The sequence below is a fragment of the Telopea speciosissima genome, chromosome 1 (assembly GCF_018873765.1).
Source record: "Telopea speciosissima isolate NSW1024214 ecotype Mountain lineage chromosome 1, Tspe_v1, whole genome shotgun sequence".
NCBI classification, from domain to species: domain Eukaryota; kingdom Viridiplantae; phylum Streptophyta; class Magnoliopsida; order Proteales; family Proteaceae; genus Telopea; species Telopea speciosissima.
In genome coordinates, this window is record NC_057916.1 from 86,776,032 (window position 1) to 86,795,052 (window position 19,021).

Genomic DNA, 19,021 nt, shown 5'->3' on the forward strand with positions numbered 1-19,021 from the left:
ATCAAAAGTGCGGTAAAATATTCATTTGTTTTGATGTCCAAAAAAATATTTTCCTTCAGCTCGGTTTTGACAGCATTCATACACATCAAATTAAGTTTGACCGATACATAACTCTTTCAATATAAATCAGATTTAAGCAATCTTGGACTTATTGGAAAGCTATCAAAACAAAACTTTCTAACAAATCCAAGATTGCTTAAATCTCATTTATATTGAAGGAGTTATATTCCGGTCAAACCTTATTTGATATCATGTCCAAGAACAATATATAATATCAAACTTAGATCAAAATCACAAGTAATATTTTTAGTGTTCTTTATGTGAAACTAATGCATGGATTGAGTTTAAAATGTCAAAAATAGGTAGCACAACAATAATCTGGGCAAATAAACAACTTCTGGGCCTCGAAACCAAGCTTCGAGTTAGTCTGGAGAAAATCTCAAGTTTCAATCGAGATATGGTCGAAACTGAGACAAACTTGTTTTCTGGCTGACCGAAACCTAATCGAAACCCAAGTTCTAGAATCTTGATCCCAACCCAAACCGAACTGGCCAAGTCGAATCCCGATCTCGATCTAAAAACCAACCCAACCCAACCGCACCGCCTCTTGGCTCTTGCTCACCATTATATGTTGGTCGCTAGAAATCTATGGATGGGATCACGAGTCATCGTGACACGTAGTCAGTCACGCACGCAGACTTGCAGATTCCGGATCACACAGAGGATCACACAGACCTTCCATTTCGGCGGCCGCTACCAGACCAGACTACTAGACTCTAGAGTAGCCTCTAGCGTTCACGATCATTATATGCTGATATCGCGCCGCTATCATACACTTCTATGCGTAGGAAGCAGAATTTTCCCACTTTGCCAATTTGAGACTTTTGAGTAAATCCACGTTTGGGTTTGTTTGGCAAGCAATTATCAAAATTTTGTTTTCTAGGGATTTTGTTGTCCTTGAAATTGATTTTAGCTTCTTCTATCGTACTTTTGGAGTTGTTGTTCGAAGCAAGGAGATAGGCTTCCATTGATTTTGAGGGTTTATTCTTTCATTGCGCTTGTCTGGTTTTTTGCCAAATTACTCAGTCGATGGGGGAGTGGAGAATGGAAGACTTGCCTCTACCCGCCTTGTTCGAACAAGGGCTTAAGATACATAATATGGCGTCTGAGTCCAGCGTTGATCTGGTAACTTTCATCTGCCGATAACGGTTTCAATGATTCTCAGGTTTTTTGGTTTATGTGATGCTTTATTGTTCTCTTCTTAATTTGAGGTTTTTTACAGGACACGCTAAAAAAGGGGTGTGAAGCTTTGCAACAGTGCGAGGAAATGATAAGCAAGCTGGGTCTCTTCTCCGCCAACGAGACTAAAGACGATATCAGCACGACCAATCTGAAATATTCGCTGGTAATGGTTTTAATGCAGTTCATATGTGTGAAGTCGAGATCTTTGGTAGCTTTAGTTGTGATTGCGTTTGCTGTTTGGAAATAACTAGAACTCCTCCCCCTCCCCCCCTCCCCAACAAAAATGACAGTGAATTGCAAATGTAATTTTTGGGGTTTGTAAAGTTCGGGGTATCTGCTACTCATTCTTCGTTGTTATTGGCATTGGGCATGTCTCCACATATCATACATTTGTCTTAGTTGTTTCAAACGACCCCCAAAGCATGATAAGTGCGATACATCTGGGGATGATTCCTACTCGAAAGGTGCAGGAGGGTGATTGACAGAAGTTCCATAAATGAAAAAGTCATTGTACAGGAAAATGGTGCAATCCAAGATGCCCTCTTTTGAGGGTTTTGGGTAGTGCCGTATAACCTACAAGAAGACACCCAGAAATAGAGCAGCTATTCAATATTATCCCCAATCGGTGTGAAATGCCCAATGATATTTCCCCTTTCAAATATGACTGCAAACTCAAATCTCTGAAGCCAACAATCCCTTGGCTGACGAACTGGGGTTGTTGTCCCACCCCCTTGGTTTCAAAATATCTGCTTTGAAATGATCTGACCAATTTAAGGATAAGCAAGTCTTCGTGATATTTATCTGTAAGTTGAGACTGCATAACTTTACTTTGTGCTCTTTTCACCTCCCATTTGTGTTGTGAGATATGAGGTCATACTATGAAACTTGATTACAGATTTCTCATTTCTGACCAAGGAATGATTCCGAGTCTGATGGTACCCATTGATCTTTGTAGAGTCAGATCCGGATAAGCTGAGCTGAAGACTATATGCCATAATGTTATTATGTTTGGATTAGTTTCAGTTAATACTCTTTACTCTTTTTCACAGGTGCCGTTCTATCTAGGGGAGTTAATGGAAAAGGTTGCACATAAGGACAGGATTCAGTTGCTTAAAATTTCCCAGGCAAAATTGAAGGTAAATGTTGAACCATCTTTGGATGACCATTAAGGCTGTTTGTAAACTTGCCTAAGGCCACTAACATATTTTGGTTCTTCAATGTTATAAACCTCATGGCTGTCTTTTATTGTTTTTGGTTTCTTGTGTTTTAAGGTACTTGGTCTGATGCAACTGGCTACATTTTCTAGGAATTCATTTCATTTTGTGAAGCAATGGAGCTCATACCTGACGAGGAGTTACAGACTTCTGCTCAAGAGGGCCCAGCTTCTCTAACGGATCATAGGGCTTTGAAGGTGAGTCCCATTGCTGGTTTTCCCAACCTGAACCAGGTGGCATTTTTCCATAATCCAGTTCACAGAAAGATTCCCTTTGCATTATAAAAACACCCATTAATTTTGAGAACATGGTACCTAAAGGGCGTACCCAGTGCACGAGGCTCCCGTCATTGCGGGCTCTGGGGAGGGTCATAATGTACGCAGCCTTACCCCTGCTTTCGCAGAGATGTTTCCAGACTCAAACCCATGACCACTTGGTCACAATGGAGCAACCTTACCATTGCACCAAGGCCCGCCCTCTTTGGAGAACATGGTACCATATCACCTTAATGTTTCAGAGAACGAAGAACAGCAAAGCAGAAGACAGTAGGAAGAAGGAATGGGCTTTTGGGATTTTAATCGGATTCTGATTGATTTTGGAATTCTCAGAAGTGCATTGAAAACCCAAAAGAAAGAGAAGAAGAACATACAAGATGTATGTTTAGGGAGAGATAACTGTTTTAGTTGTCACCGCCTTTGGGATTATTCCCTTATTCATTAATTGATAGTCTCAGAAAAGTTAGATCTGTATTTTATGATATAAAATGTATGTGCAAAATCGTTTATGGGCTTTCACATTGTGTTAGTTATAAAACTTAATATGTAAATAAAAATGCATTCTTGTTAATTACCAATTTTAGAAGCTTATTCTTGCATTACAGTAAACTATAATCTGTCGGATATTTAATGATGTGCATATAACTGTATCCATTCTGGTTATAAATGGATATCCAAATTTTTTTTTTTATCTGTCTCTGTCAAATATCCAATCTGGGAAATATTTGAGTAAACAAATCTGGATTTGACTTGCGTGTGGCTATTCTTTTACGATCCATCTGAATTCTTTCATGAAGGTTCATTGTGATGCTGTAAACTGTGTGAGGGAGGACTGTGGTTACCAACTTACCATTATGTAAATACCTTAGTTTTTAGTAGCATCAGATCCTTATTCTGATTTTGTCTATTTTAGATTGCTAGGTTCAAACGCCAGAGGGCTGCAGAATTAAAGCTGCAAGAAATTAAGGAACGGAGAGAGCGGAGGGGGCGTTCTTCCAAAGCAGCTGCTTTATCTACTCCTATTGAGGCTGGGGAGGAAGATCTGTTGGATGATGATGGAGAGGAGGAACGAGAGGTGAGCTGTGAGTAGTATCATTTGTTCATATTTATTTTGCTCTGACCAGCATGCTTTTAATTCTATTGTTCCAAGCCTGTGATTTTGCAATCTGACTTGGTGTACGTGTCATGAATCAGGATACTAACTAGAATTGTATCAATTGCTTTCTAATAACTTAGAACTGATTATTATTACATGCTGATCAATCTTGTATTTGTATACTATACTATATATATATATATATATATATATATATATATAATTTTTTGATAAAATTTCTCATATCTTCTCTATTTGGCGAGAGGAAATAACTTTCTCACAACAGTCCCTTTCTTTAGGTCCTCCAAGGCTGTATTCAATTTGAATGAGCTAATAATCCGTCTTAATATACTCTCTTGATTTTCTCATTTCAAACCTGCTGTTCTTTTTTTTTGCTTTGCCTCCTCAAATTATTGTTTTCTGTACCCAAGTTGTCATTAGCAACCCTATCCTCACATGGGTTATGAATTCTAATTGCCCAAGGGTTTAGGTTATAGAAACATCAGATATTCCAGAATTGCTGAAAATTTAGGAACCAAAATCATATTTCAAGAGAAATTCAATTACAGCTTAAAGGTAGGTCTGTTCTGGGTATTCTCCTGGTAGAGTATCCTTTTTCTGACCACAGATTATAATACTAAAAGTTGAAAGCAATCCAATGGCCAGATATCAAGACAATGAATTTCTCTGTGGAACAATGAAACTGAAAAATCAGAAACAGAACCAGAATACATATCAATAAAATACTGATCATCATAGTTGTCACGGCGTCACGGCGATCCAAGTCGGTGGAGGGGTGTCACGTCGATATATCGACATGTCGCCTGCCATGGCGAGCATGTCGACCATGTTTTATTTTTTATTTTCTCTATTTTTAATGTTTTAATAGATGTATACTCAAGCCATGTTTTATTTTTTCTCTATTGTTTCTCAAGTTTTAAGAAGAAAATTCAGAAATCGAAGAGGGAAAGAAGAAATCGAAAGAAATCGAAGAGGGAAAGAAGACAGGAAGAAGAAATCGAAGAGGGAAAGAAGAAATCGAAAGAAATTGAAGAGGGAAAGAAGAAATCGAAGAGGGAAGAAGAAATCGAAGAGGGAAAGAGAGACAGGAAGAAGAAATCAAAGAGGGATGCCATGGCGTAGGTCGCCATGCAGCCCTCTCCAGCGCCAGGACGCCATGACAACTATGCTGATCATAAAACAGAAATCAGGCTATGATCCATCAGCAGTAATGATCAGCAAACAACCAGAATATGACACTGAAATTAGGTCCCAGTGTACGAGGCTCTTGCCACTGTGGGGTCTGGGGAGGGTCATAATGTACGCAGCCTTACCCCCACTTTGCGGAGATATTGTTTCCTGACTCAAATCCACGGCCACTAGGTTGCAATGGAGCAACCTTACCTAGGCGCCAAGGTCCGCCTTCTAAAATAATAAAACCAAAATAACAAAGGAAATCTCCCCCCGTGCGTGAGCCAAGATGGAGTAGGAAACTGAAACAAAATAGAGACTTGATCAGGTCTGGAATTAAATCTTGAGTATCCCAGCCTGAATACAAGACTGAATAATAAATTAAATAAGAAAATAAACACCTAAAGATTAGCCCATTATTTGGGCTGAGCTAACTGCTGAACCAGAAATGGGTTCAAAACATGAGCCGCGAGCCTGAAATAAGCTCTTATTCTCATCCTGTTGCAAGTATTTCTCTTCTATTTTCGGATGAATATCTGTATCACAGCAGGTTCAAAGGTTTGGACGACTTAAGAACTTCCTGCATCCGGCTGTTTAATTTTTGAAATGCCCATCGCCAAAAGAAAAAAAATATATTCATCTTTTTTTTTTTAATGCTCAATTTTTTTTAACATTTCTCTTAATTGCGATGGTCCTTTTGTACAGGCATGGCTTACTGCCATCTCTTTGGCTCTCTGTAAGGTACCCACTTGTCAATTTTTTGAATATTTATTACCTGTATTTTCCCTTTTTATGTGGAAAATCCAATCGTACTTCCATGCTCTGGAACCGTTGAAACAGGCTTTTGATCTGCTGGAAATGCTCAAGAAAGAGGAAGAAATGCTTTCTGCTGTTAAGGAAAAGCAGTTACAGGTATCTATAATGCTTTATGTGATTGCTGGCAATATTTTAGCTATGATATGTGATGGAAAAACAACCTATGTAATCTTCTCATCTAACTTATCAGCACTTCATGAGTTCACTGCTTTTAGTTTTCATGTTTAATTTTTTCAATGAAATGGAATATTAGAGCTAATGATTATTATTTTAAATATTTTATTGTTATCCATTTGGAGGAAGCATGAAAGCATATGAGTCCTTCTATTTTATGCCAAAATGGGGATAAAATCCTATTCCTTATTTTCATTTATAATTGAATTCATGCCTGCCGAAGATATATATTTTTTTTGCTTTTTCCATTGTTAGAAAGCTAATTACCATTGAGCACGTTTTGCATTAGAAGCATCCGTTACCTCATTATTCATCCATTCTCTGCCTTTGCAAACGTTTTCATACTTGGGTATGGACTATAAATTCCCTGCCATTATGAAATTGTATTTTTTTTAATGCAAAATATTAATGTATTTTGGTCAAGATGGTGTGGAGTAGTTGAATAACTAAGTGTAGTGTCTATATTGAATATGTTCTTTGTATTCGTGCTGTTATACTGTAAATATTGTAGGGAATAGAATTCAAAGCAGATACTGACCATTTCATACCAATTTATGACACAGGCACCACTTTCTTACCTTGGCATCTGTTTAATAAGCTCTTCAATTGAGAATTTAAATTCAAATCAAAATCAAACTAGTGATATTATCCTAGAAGTCATCCAAAAACAAATAGGAGTTTGGCCAACCAGACTGCAATTTGGTTGTTTCTTTCAGTTTCTGGGATTTGCCGATATTAACTGATGCTTTGTGAGCAAGTTGGTTGAGTTGAGACCAGCTAAAGCCCAGTTGGTTCTGACTATTTATGAACAGTCTCATAAGTTGGAACTGTTTGGATCTCATATTGTAGATTGTCAAATTGTATTAACATGAGCAACCAAAGACAAAAAGTTTATGGCCTTAATTATGATACTTAAACATTGGTATTGCAGGATCCAATTGTGAGCCACCAAAGCTATTCTCATTTGTATGGGTAGACAGTTTTAAGAACTTTTATAGTGTGTCCATTTAATGAGAAGTAAATTATCGGGATGAAGCCTAAACACCATTTCTTAGTGTTTGTTGAACCACCCAGTGACCTGGAAGAACCTCTACTTATGAATTATGAGTTATAATTAGTAGACGTATTGAGGTGAATGATGATCAGTTAATATCTTGGTGAATACATTCCTGGTACAGTGAGTGCTGGGATTCCTTGGTAGAAGGGGGGGGGGGGCGCTTTGGGGCTTGATCTTTTGATCTAGATAGGTAGTCAAACTTGCAGATATATCCATCAAAAAAGAAAAATTTGCAGATGATTTCGCTTAGGAAGGAGCAAAAATACTGTTCCCTGGTGATTGGTTTCCACATTCTTTGGTCCGAGGGAACATAGAATTATTTTTCCAAGGGGGGGGGGGGAGGGCAATAAGTTGAATAACATTTCGGTAATGCTTGTATTCTCGCTTCTTTTAATCAAATAACTTTTCTAGGTTCTAATGTGAACAAATATTAGTGAACTTTTGAAATTCAGATGTGGCCATGTGGCATGCAATTGTTGAGACATTGGATGAGTCCCTTTTAGAGAAGAACCTGACCATCTCTTTGGTCAAATTTTGACCTATAATCAGCATGATACATAGGGTGAAAAGTATCCAAATTTGTAAAAATATCCCTAAAAAAACACTTAACTTCTGGCATTTTTTGGAATTTTGTACTTCTTAGACCCCCTATGAATATTCATTGGGTTGAAACTTGAATGGTGATGGGTTGTCCGCCATAGATTGCCACCTGGCAACTCTTAAAATTTATAAAGTTCACCAACCTTAATTAAACTTATATTATCCCAATTTCCATCAATTTTTATTTCATAATAGGGAATAAAAAAGAAAGAAATGATTAGTTAGCATGGTACAAGATCTCGGCGAGATCTCGCCAATAGCTCCAAAAAAACTCGGTTTCATGAAGTCTCGAGACAGTAGGCGATACAGGATTTGTGCAAGATCTCAATATCTCGCTAAGATCTCGTGGTATATCTCAATCTCGATTCGACTTGGACAAAACCAAGCTATAAAAAGGCACTCGAAATCTTGCCTCTCCCTCTGCCATGAAGGAAAAACATTTGGAGGTGAGGGTTTTGGTGCTTTTTTTTGCAAATCTAACCTCAAATGAAGATTAAAGCTTGGAGATTCAAGATTGTGAAGCATCAACATCAAGAGAGGGTTTTGGTGCTTTTTTTTCATAGATTCATGATCAATACTTGTTTGTTGACTATGTAGTTTTTATATGTGATACAATGTCCACCGATACTCATTTCAGTACTACTATCAAATGGTAGGACTTGTTACACACTTACGCTTGTATTTGTTTAGTTTATGTCTCTTTCCAGGTTTCTAACAATTATTAACAAATCGTCAACCCATCACCATGTATGATTATGAATATGATGCCAAATGCTTAAATGGTTTATGGTTTGATGTTTTTTAATTCCTAGTGCTTAATTAAGTTGTTTTACACCTTTACTTTATTTATGTGTTCTAAATATTGTGTGGAATAGCCTAGAGCAGAGCTCACCTATGCCCTAGACTACCAACCTAGGGTCCAAAGTCAAAGTACCATTTTGGGTTTGAGTTTGTAAAAACTAATATTTCTATTGTGTTTAGAAGACCAAAAATAGGGTGGGTGTCAAGTTTGAGGACCTATCTTGGCCATATGGCCACCGAAATCCACCACCGAGACAAGATGGGAAAAAATACACCAACTCCCCAAGATCTCGGCAGAACTTGGTTTCGTGGCCTAGCGAAACCAGGGGCAAAATCGAGACCTAAAACCTTGTTAGTTAGTTGATGTAGGTGCACTACCTTGGACCGACCCAAACAGAGATGAACTGGGTCCAGCTTGAGTCCGAGCATAGTTAGCAAAAAGAGGAATGGCAAAAAAACGGAGTAAAATTTACAAACGGACAGTCAAATTAAATGGTTAAAAAACAGAGAATGGTAAAAAACGGAAGGTTTTAAATGTCTAGAAAAAAAAACCCGGCACTATTCTCATAAAAATTGAGGAATTTTTATTTGAAATACATGCTTTTAATGTTCAAAACAACTGTAACATCCAAAATTAACTTTGGAAACCCTTTTCAATAGATGCATCAATTTGTAGCTCAATTTTTGGGGTCCGTGTATTGACCTTAAGTTGAAGGTGATATCATGAGATATGTAGCCCTTAGAGTCATCTTTACGTTGGTGAAAGAATCAAGTCAACAGATTTGGGAGAGAGAGATATGGTCAGTTAAGTATACCATTGTTTGATAAGTCCAAGATCTAAAACAGGAACATGTTTTAAACGCGTTTAAAATGGGAATGCTTGCCGTTTGCCGTTCTTTCCGGCAAAATGTGTTTAAAACAGTAAAAAATGGGAACCGTTTTAGTTAGTTGTCCATTTATTTATTTAGATTTATCTTTTAGTCTTTTATTTTACTTTGAATAAGCTAGCTAGTAGTGTAGTTCCATTATATTCCAGTTTTAGAATTAGAATAGGGTAGTGTAGTTCCATTATATTCCAGTTTTAGAATCAGAATAGGAGTGTTTTGATTTCTTTTATTTAAGTACATGTTACCGTGCAATTAGAACACAGATTTGAGAATGAATTGAAAAGTTGAGGTTGGAGAGCCTGCGTGGCTGTGACTTCCCCCCCCCCCCCTCTCCTCCTCTTTTTTCTTCTTCTTATTGAGTTTTTCCCCCTCCCTTAACCAGCCCTCCACCATTAGTAGCTGTGTAGGTATATCATGTATGGTGTTTCCCGTGATCCTACTTCAATTTTGTAGTTTGAAATTCTATCATAGTTGTTAAGGCCTAGACGTTCAGGCACACCTTGGTCGCCTAGGTGGGTGCCTTGGATGCCTTGTTGGTGTCGCCTTGTGTTTAGACCCCCCCAACGCCTTGGGTCGCGTAGACGCTTTGACAGCTATGAATTCTATAGGTTGAGAAATTGGAATACTTGTGTCTGTCTCATTGAAAACATTGTCATCTTTCCCCCTCCCCTTCTTTTTCTTTTGCTCCAGTTTCCTACAAAACACTGATACTTGGGGTACAGGAGGGGGACAAAGAAATTGATTGTGATATACTTGATGAGCGAACTAAGAGAGCAGAAGCTTGGCATCGTGATGCTGCAGTTCGAGCGCAATTCACAAGACCAGCACAGCCAATCACATGTGCCACTTTTGCTCAAGATGTTATTGAAGGGAGAGCAATGGTTTCACAAGCACATGAACACAAACACCAGCCTCTTTTATTTGGACCAGCTAGTCTAGTGGGTGGAAGATTAACAAGTGAAAGGGAAAGAATGGCAGCACAAGTATTCCAGCCTGGTCACAGGTATCGTTGCTCTACATCTGATTAGTTTAATAACAAGATTAACTGAAGATGGGAGGTTCTTTAGGTCCAGGACCTGAAACCCTTTATCTATATTTATATTATTAATTAATTGGGATCGAGTTTTATGCTCTTGTGTTTTGCAATAATGTCATTGTCTTTTATCTTTCATTTTTAAGCATGCATTAATCCTATAGGTGTCTGTTGGGAAATATTACGCTCAGGGGATAGGTAATATTACGAGGTTACACAAACCAGGGACCGAGTTGCAAAATACAAGAGCATGGACAGAAACATCCATGAAAATTAAGATTCCCATGCCAATCTTTGGAATATCTGAAAGGAAACATCCATGAAAAGAAAGATCATAGGTCCTTATCTTTGTTGTTTTTGTGATATCTGTAGATTACCAACAATGAGCATAGAGGAGGCAGGGCTGCGTGAAATGGAAATGATGAATAAATGGCAAGAAATGAATGCTAGGCTCATGGAAGAAGCCAATAATTCCTCATGGCACCAGGAAGGTCGAAAGCCTGGACCTAACAATGAGGAGGATGAAGATGATGATGCTGCAGTAGACAAGGCAAGGGCTTGGGATGACTGGAAAGACGACCATCCTCGTGGTGCAGGCAACAAGAAGCTCACTCCTTGTGGCTAATTATTTAGAATGCCTATTCATCTTGTTCTTGCATAACCTGGTTTTGGATGATCTCTTACAAGAAAATGAGTTCTTCGGATTCGCTATGAACGCAAGTTGTTGTGCCATTGGCCTGATCTACACCATGAAATAATAAGGGCACTTTTTTTTTTTTTTAATGTATAATAATAGTAGTATTTCTTTCTTATTTTAAAGACAGGTAAAACTTGAATCTGCAAGGACCTTTGTATCGTGCAAAATGTTGGTTGAATTGTGAGGTTGACGGCATCCATCAAATGATCTCTACTCTCTACGCTCACTTTAACGAGTTATAGAAATTTTTTCTTGAGCTTCTAATAAATAATAAACAATGAGTAAAAGATCCTGATTGTGACTGAACTTTCTCATGGGCAGAATTGCCTCACAGGAGGGGGCATTTAGCTCGTGTCCATGGAGCCCAGCACCCCAGGGTGTTATGAACCGTTGGGCTGTGTTGTACACATTTCTAAGTGTGTGTCGAGATGTGTGCGATATAGCTAAACCATTGGATGCCTTTTGACAGCACCCTGGGCGCTGGGTTTCCTAAAAACGATCCTGATCCGAGGAGGGGTCCTACTGGTGATGGTGGTTCATTTCTATTTTTCTCATGTGATTGGTGTATTTCGAAAATTTATCAAAAATTGACGGCATGTCTAAGTCTCTCCCATTTATTATTATTATTATTTTGGCCGAGTTGCTGAAAACAGGTTCTATGATGGTGACGGTTTAAACTAATAGGAATTGGATCAAGTGAATTGCCCGATTCCAATCAATTCTTGCAGTCCTCAATTGTCCATTATTTTATGTTTGATTGTCAATTTATCATTATTTCTTTCTTATAGTCCGTCAGAAAGAAAAATTCAAAGATTTTGGGACCTTGGATGACTTTAGTTGGACCTCACAACTTTAAGTGTTGTATAGGGCATTAGGCTCATCATATTAATTAAACATCTGTGCACCATCACCCAATGGAGGAGGGTTACACAAGCCACGTGAATTGCCACTGAAAAGAGGAACATGAAGGAGAATGTTGGGAATAATTCCACATATCAGTTAACTCACTCACGAAACACTTAGCCTGCCAGTGCTCGTCTCCTCCGATCCCAACTTGCCACTGCAAGACCCTTCTCTATTTTTCCCCAAATCTCCTCTTTGGTCTCTCTCCCTCCTCTTCATCTCTTCCTCCCTTGAACTCCACTCCTTTGTCATCTCTTTCTTTCACTTGAATCTCTCTCGTCGCAACCACCATTTGGTGCTCTGTCAATTGCAGAGCTCCAATGTTTCTCGAGAATGGATCCTCTACACATGCGTTCACTTGTACGTACATGTCAGGTGCCAACACCAGATCCTTTTGCTTTCCATATGTACCACTCTTCACCCTTTAAATGGTCAAAAACATAGAATAAATGTTGACACCAAACGTATGTGTAGAGGAACTCTTCTCCCATTTCTCTCTTCATTGGGAAGACGGCATTTATTGTAAGTTAAAAAAGCCAAAAGGGTAAAGGCTGGGCATGTGCCCAGACTAGATCTGTCCCTCTTCCACCCCAATAGAAATGACCCCCTCTCTCCCCTTCCCACCCTCTCTCTCCATTGGACACAACCGTTACCACCAGAAAAAGCCAGCAGCATGCCAACCCCCTCCTCAAAAAACAATGACATTCTTGAAAATCCTATGGAAAAAATGAGCATTTTTTGTGTTGAAACATTGAATTCATCAGAAAAAGTCAACCAAACATGCTAAAAATGGAGAAAAAAATGACTTATAGTATACATCTTCTGTACTAGAATCCTTCAACATGTGAGACCCACTCCCCTCCCCTACAAACACGGCTCTAAGTATTGGTATTCATATCAATATAGGCCCAGTCGGTATCAGTGGAATGGTTCTTATTGGAGGTATAACTGCTCAAAAAAAAAATGAATTTCTATTCATAATTGAAGGCAAAACTGTCTAATTTGACCCAGCTATATATATATATATACTGTTACAGATACCCATGCCCTGATTTAAAACCTTCCTCCAAAAGTCCAACCACACATTATACCAGCTATGTAGAATGTGTTTGTGTTTTTTTTAATCATATGGTGTGCCTGCTTTTAAAATTAGGAATCGGTGACGGAATTGATCCGATTCACCAATTTTTTTGAAACCATGGTGTGGGTCTGGGTCTGGGTCTGGGTACGGGTCTGGGTCTTTACCAACTGAGCTACCACACATTTGGGGTAGTAGGACCCAACTCCTTCCTCCCATTGTCTGGGGCCCCACTGCCTTTGTTTCCTACATCAACCCTCATTTTCAGTATTCAGCATTCACCCGTCCCCACCGCGAAGACTCCAAAGAAAGGGGCCACGTAACCCATGTTGCTCAAGTCATGCCGCCATCCTATGTGCAGAAACCACCACCTCAAGGCTCAAGCTCTCCAATCTCCATCCCCCCCCCCCCCACCCCCACTCCCACTGTTTGAGCCAATGGTTTGTGATTTCCATTAATGCTCAAAAAAAGTAAAGATTCCTCAACAAAATGACGTCACTCCCCTTGTCTTCAAAAGAAATATAAAACAGTTATATCTGATTTGTAGTCATCCCTCTCTTGATTATCAAAATAAAAAATAAAGGTTTCTAAATTCTAATAACAAAGATCGACCATTTCCTACAAGCTTTTGATGAACCAACCACCACCACCACCACCACCTCTCTGATTTCATTTCTGTTTTTGATCTTTCTTATTAGAAACCTTTATTTTATTTTGGTAATCAAGGGAGGGGAGGACTACAGATCAGAAGCCCCTTTCAAACCCCACAGTTTTGAAACAACAAAATGTTCAGACAAGAAAAACCAGTGTTTCATGTTAATGTTTCATGTTTCAGTTTTCAATTCTGAATCCATGGATACAACAATCCCCTCACCCTCTTCTAAAGATGACGTTGGTAACTTACTCCCTGAACTTGTTAGCTTCTTCACTTGTTGGGTTGAGGAGATTAAGATTTTCCTTGCCATCTTAACAAACTCCCTACAAAACAACATCACAAAAGCACATTCAAGTCAAAAAAACCAAGCTTTAAGACCAACCCAATCAAATGATCAAAAAACATGATAAAGCATTTTTTACTGGGTTTGTCATTTCAAGTTACTTACTGCCAAGGATCATCACCGATCAGCATCATGTCTCCTTCATCATCGGTGAACACAAGTAGCCATTTGTCCCGGTCCTGAAGCTCTCCTTTAATCTCAAACATATTCTCCAGCTCATTTATAAGCTGTTCATAACCTTCCAACACAGTCAAGTCAACAGCCCGACCAACTGCAATCCCTTCCATTTGAACCTTCAGAATCAAAATTTGGGTACATTCTATGAGTACATTATCAGTTGAAGGCAGGCCACTGTTGTGTTTTCTAATTAAAATATATTCTGCTTCCTGGACACTTCTAAATAGGGCCTCAAGCACTATAAATCCTATTTTACATTGATTGTTTATCCGGGCTCATCGTGCAACTTTGAATAACACACGACAGGTTTTAGCATTACCTTGATACGACTCCTGGTGGAAGAAGTACAGCAACTCTGCTTACTTTGACTCTCCTTCGGTGAGACGTGTAACGAACACTGTTTCTGTTCCTTCGGAGCCTTTGAGAGGTCTGAATCAGCTCCAGAACCAGTCGCCGCTGGGGTGGATCCATCGGTGGTTGCACTAGATACACTCATGGGGTGTGACAGTGCCTTCTCTGTAGAACCTGGGACATCTGGTACATTTACCAAATCGAACCCAAACAACCGGCAACCACTAACCATCTCAGGTTTCTTCCCCGTATCCACGAGGTCAAGCATCAAGCTGTTGCTTGGCTTTGATGTATCCAGGGTAGAACTACCTTGGAGAAATGAACATGTAATACCATTTTTGTGATCTTCTGTTGACTCCTGAAACAGACTCAGGGAAACATCCACTGGTGGAGATGGCAGCCAGCCCCCATCTGTCCAGGTCTTGGAGCTACAGCTGTTGCTACTATTGATGAGATTGCCCTTACCTTCCTTCTGCTTTGGATGCCACAAAACTTGGCTTTCAATGCTTTGGGCTTCAGCACTACTCGAATGAGTTGGATCATGGGACTGGCTCAATCCAGGATACCAGAAAACTGAGGCTGCAGAATTAGCAGCAGTTTCTACATACCAGAACAGGAAAGTTCAAAATACATCCAACCAACTCAGGTAGCGTGGAAAACAAAAGGTTAAAGTTTCTCTCACCAAGGGCAAGGGTGTCTATTGGCGGTCGGGGCCTCTTGTTCTTTACAGCTGGTTGTTGAGTCGGGTTAGGAGCAGAAGCAACAAAAGGTTCAATCTCCCATGGAGAAACCCTCTCTGGTCTTTGAATAGAGGATGCAGGTTCATCCCATTGAACCTGAAAAACATATATATATAAGAATCCAAGTATACAAGAGAAGAAATTAATCTACTGGCTATGAGGATTAAAAGAAATTCCAACCTTCAATGACCTCCATCTGGAATCTTTCCACTGGGGAGAGACATCTTCAACCCCAACAATTGTACCTGTAAACCTTAAGAACCAAAACAAGGAAAACATTAAGTGAAAGAGCTGGAAAACTATAGCAAACAAAATTCAAAACACAGGTAAGAAATGTTCCACCAACATCCACAAGTACCTTCTTTCAGGGCAATCTTCACCCTCGAATCTCATCTTGAATCTCATACCGACTGAAAACCCATTCTTAGCAGCCTCTAAATACTTGTTCAAGCTTATAATGAACTGACTCGTTCTAACAAAAACCATGAACAGGAGGGACAATTAACAAGGAGACTGTGAGATGAACAGAAAAATGAAGGTTTATTTGACAGAAAATAGAACTCAAAAAGGAACTTTTCCAACCTTGGTTTGTAAAAAACAATAAAAAGGGTCTGAGTGGCTACAGCATGAGATGCAGTTGCAAGGACTCCAAGATGCATACTTTGGCTCGATATCACAGAGGATGGCATGGTGCTCTGTTGACGAGCAAGACGCCTTACTCCAACACGTAGTTCTCCATTCTGTCCCCTGCATAACCAGTCCCTGAGAGTGAAAAGAGATCCTACTACAAAGTATAACTAAAATTCCAGAAAAATTAGAAAGTTGAGAGGAAGATGGGATCATAATTAAGACCCTTGCTCAAATACCTCAGGAATACAAAAGCATCCCCTGCAACCAATCTCTTAGAAGTGACAAACGTACTCCATCCTGTTGTAAGCAAATGTCTGCGGGGTTGACCTGGTACAATCAAATTGAAAAAGATATAACTACTACTTAGTCATTACAACCCACTGTTAAAGATTTGGAACACAATTTTTTTTTAAACAATGTTTCTGAAACAGCTCGGTCATCTACAAATAAGAACTACAACATAATTGGCATACATGCAACAAGAAAACGGAAAAATGCCACTGCAGGTACCTCTGAAGATATGCTTAAATCGCCACTCATACCCATGAAGATCCCTAGCTGCCAATTCCTGGGTTGGTGTTGGTTGGTTCATGTCCTTCAAGAAAGGACACCATGTTGAAGAAAGAAAATCGCACAGAAAATAGATATCGAGAAAGAGAAGAGAAGTAAATAGGAACAACAAAATAGAACGAGCAATACCAACGGAGGAAGACATTCGTTAGCATGTTTACGAAGAACAGAGAACCCGCCATGTGTGCTTGTATCAGACGCAGTTAAAATCTTGCAAAAAGAATGAACGGTGGGCCGCGGAGGTTCAGAAGGGCTTGGATCAGGACTCCTGGGCTCACTTTGCTGTAGAAATTATATATCAAAAGACTTAATAGACTAAATTTCCCCCCCTTCGTAATTAGATAATTTAATGGATAGAAATTCGGAAAGTAAGCAAGTCTCACATCTGCCTCAGGTTGTAAGGTGATTTGCGCGTAAACTTCATCTGTTTCTTGTTCGGCCTGGAAATGGTAGAAATCAACAAAAGGGAAGTTACAAAACTTAAAAAGAAAAGGAAAAAAGAGATAGAAACGACCAAGTTTTCGAAGAAGAATACCAGCAACTGAATGTGTATAACACGACAAAGGATTTTGGAAGGAAGATTAAACAAAGGAATTCGCTGATTCAATTCCTGGTTTGTAGATGCTTCTAACTGTAAAATCCCAAGGAACAGAAACCCCAAACCAAGGGGAGTAGAGAAACACAATTACTTCATGGAAGATAGATAGAACCACGGCTTAATTCCAGAACTCCGAAACAAAAGAAAGGAGCTGATAATTTAAAAACAGAACAGACAAACACTTACTTGCTCCATGTGACCTTGCGGGAAGTAGAAAACCCTCTCGCCCTCCCGAGGAACATCGACGAGAGGACCTGCACAAGCTCTCCAAAGAGAGGCATAGAGCTCGTCACCTATAAAGCCTGCCAAATACAGGAAGGAACCCAAATCAGCAACAAAAGCCCTAAGTGTGGTCCGCAAGCAACAGCATTACAACGAAACATCTCTGTGATAAACAGAAAGAATCCAGAGGAAGAAACCATCGGTCATTTCACCTGTGTCCTGCCGATCATTAGAGAAATTCGGCTGCGAAACCGACGAACCTCTGAAATTCTCTGCATACGCCATGGAAGGGAAGGAAAAAAAAAAAAATTCTCCAAACTCCAAACTTGTAAAAACCACTACTCAAGTCAATGAAAGGACATCCACCGTCTTCCTTACGCGTTACTAACCCATTTTATCTTTAAGTTTGAAGAAGAGAGATGAATCCAAAATAAGAAATAAAACTTTGAATAAAAGTGGGAACCCTCACTTGCCGCAAAGAGGTTCACAGAAACGATCCCGAACGATAAGCGAAACCGTCAACCACCAATCTTCTTCAGTTACAAAACTTCTCTATCATCAGTAAATCACCTACTCTCTCTCTCTCCTTTTCTTGGTCCAGAATCCAGATTTCAGAAAACCTCTTCGTAAAACCACTTCTCCAACCCAGAAAACTGCTCAGTTTCTCAGTTCCCACAATCCAATCTCTCCCGCGAAGAAAGACGAAGCTCAGAAAACGCCGTTACCGAATCCTGAAGAACGCATTTCGTGCTTGCTATTATACGCCTCTGTCTCTTTCTTTCTCTCTCTTAGTTAACCTAACCCTAAACCGTAGTTAAGTTTTGACCAGAATCAAAATCTGCAGTTCGTCCGTACAGCACGCTTCGAAGGAGTGATGGAACTGATACCGTCAGATAACGGCGGCGGACTTTTAATTGACAGTTGGCGTTTGCAGTGTGTTGCTGAGGGGCACATTGGGATGCATTTTAGGTGAGGCAAAAATGGCCGTTACCGTTAATTGGCCGTCTGTTTGGTTTTGTCGGCTTTGAGGCAGGCATGCCCTGTTGGCCCGACTAAAACCCGGCAGGAATTAGCTGCCTCTTGGGGGTTATAATTAACCCTGAAGAATATTGATAATTACGAATATGTGCCATTCACGTGTGTGAGGAGTGAGGACTGACTGAGGACAGATTCTTGACTTAGGGAATTAGGGATATTAGTTCTCATTTCATTTCTATGTATGTGGTGGCCCACAAACCGCCTATACTTATGGGGCACAAGCCTACAATAGGTACACGTAAGACATGTTTCTGTATGGAGCTTCGACACGTTTCACGAAACTGTAAGACACGTGGCATCCATGCATTTGGTTTTGACCAGCCACGAGGATTGTTCAGTCTTGTTTGACCTTTCCACCTCCTTATCCCGTTATCCGGTTTAATATGGATAAATAAAGCAACGAAACGCGATGGAAACTACTGTGTCTAGAGAAGAATAGAACATAAGAGAAAGAGAGAATTTTTTTGAAAAAAAGATAGAAAGATACATAATTTCATCATCATTATTTATATTGGGAGAAAGAACGCTAATCGGTGTTGTGTGCGGACATGTGTATCTGCGCCTAAACACAGCATCGTGTGAAAAAATCTATTCATTCTGTATTGTGTTACGCTCGCACATAGCATCGGTTAA

The 19,021-nt window shown here is 39.5% G+C and overlaps 2 protein-coding genes across 4 annotated transcripts; one reads left to right on the top strand and one right to left on the bottom strand.

The window, feature by feature from the left end:
* The first annotated feature begins 923 nt into the window (after positions 1–923).
* Positions 924–11,115, top strand: LOC122664277 (PP2A regulatory subunit TAP46-like). Of its 2 annotated transcripts, none has more exons than XM_043860031.1 (9): positions 924–1,185; positions 1,283–1,405; positions 2,292–2,378; positions 2,549–2,653; positions 3,645–3,806; positions 5,724–5,759; positions 5,859–5,930; positions 10,076–10,356; positions 10,759–11,115. In XM_043860031.1, exons 1-9 carry the CDS (start codon positions 1,090–1,092, stop codon positions 11,009–11,011), a joined length of 1,215 nt encoding a protein of 404 aa, XP_043715966.1. In that variant the 5' UTR covers positions 924–1,089; the 3' UTR covers positions 11,012–11,115. The 2 variants fall into 2 exon arrangements, with proteins under 2 accessions (XP_043715966.1, XP_043715974.1); XM_043860039.1 differs by having other exon boundaries at positions 10,079–10,356.
* On the bottom strand, positions 6,057–17,812 carry LOC122664261 (auxin response factor 9-like). 2 transcript variants are annotated; one of them, XM_043860020.1, is made up of 15 exons: positions 17,563–17,812; positions 17,315–17,430; positions 17,066–17,161; positions 16,914–16,970; positions 16,660–16,812; positions 16,471–16,555; positions 16,197–16,287; positions 15,913–16,077; positions 15,689–15,802; positions 15,511–15,583; positions 15,273–15,426; positions 14,559–15,190; positions 14,168–14,355; positions 13,881–14,042; positions 6,057–6,074 (listed from the first exon to the last, which is right to left on the bottom strand). In XM_043860020.1, the coding sequence occupies exons 1-14, from the start codon at positions 17,633–17,635 to the stop codon at positions 13,889–13,891; spliced, it is 2,151 nt and encodes a 716-aa protein (XP_043715955.1). In that variant the 5' UTR covers positions 17,636–17,812; the 3' UTR covers positions 6,057–6,074; positions 13,881–13,888. The 2 variants fall into 2 exon arrangements, with proteins under 2 accessions (XP_043715955.1, XP_043715947.1); XM_043860012.1 differs by lacking the exon at positions 6,057–6,074 and having other exon boundaries at positions 13,858–14,042.
* Between the last annotated feature and the right edge of the window lie 1,209 nt (positions 17,813–19,021).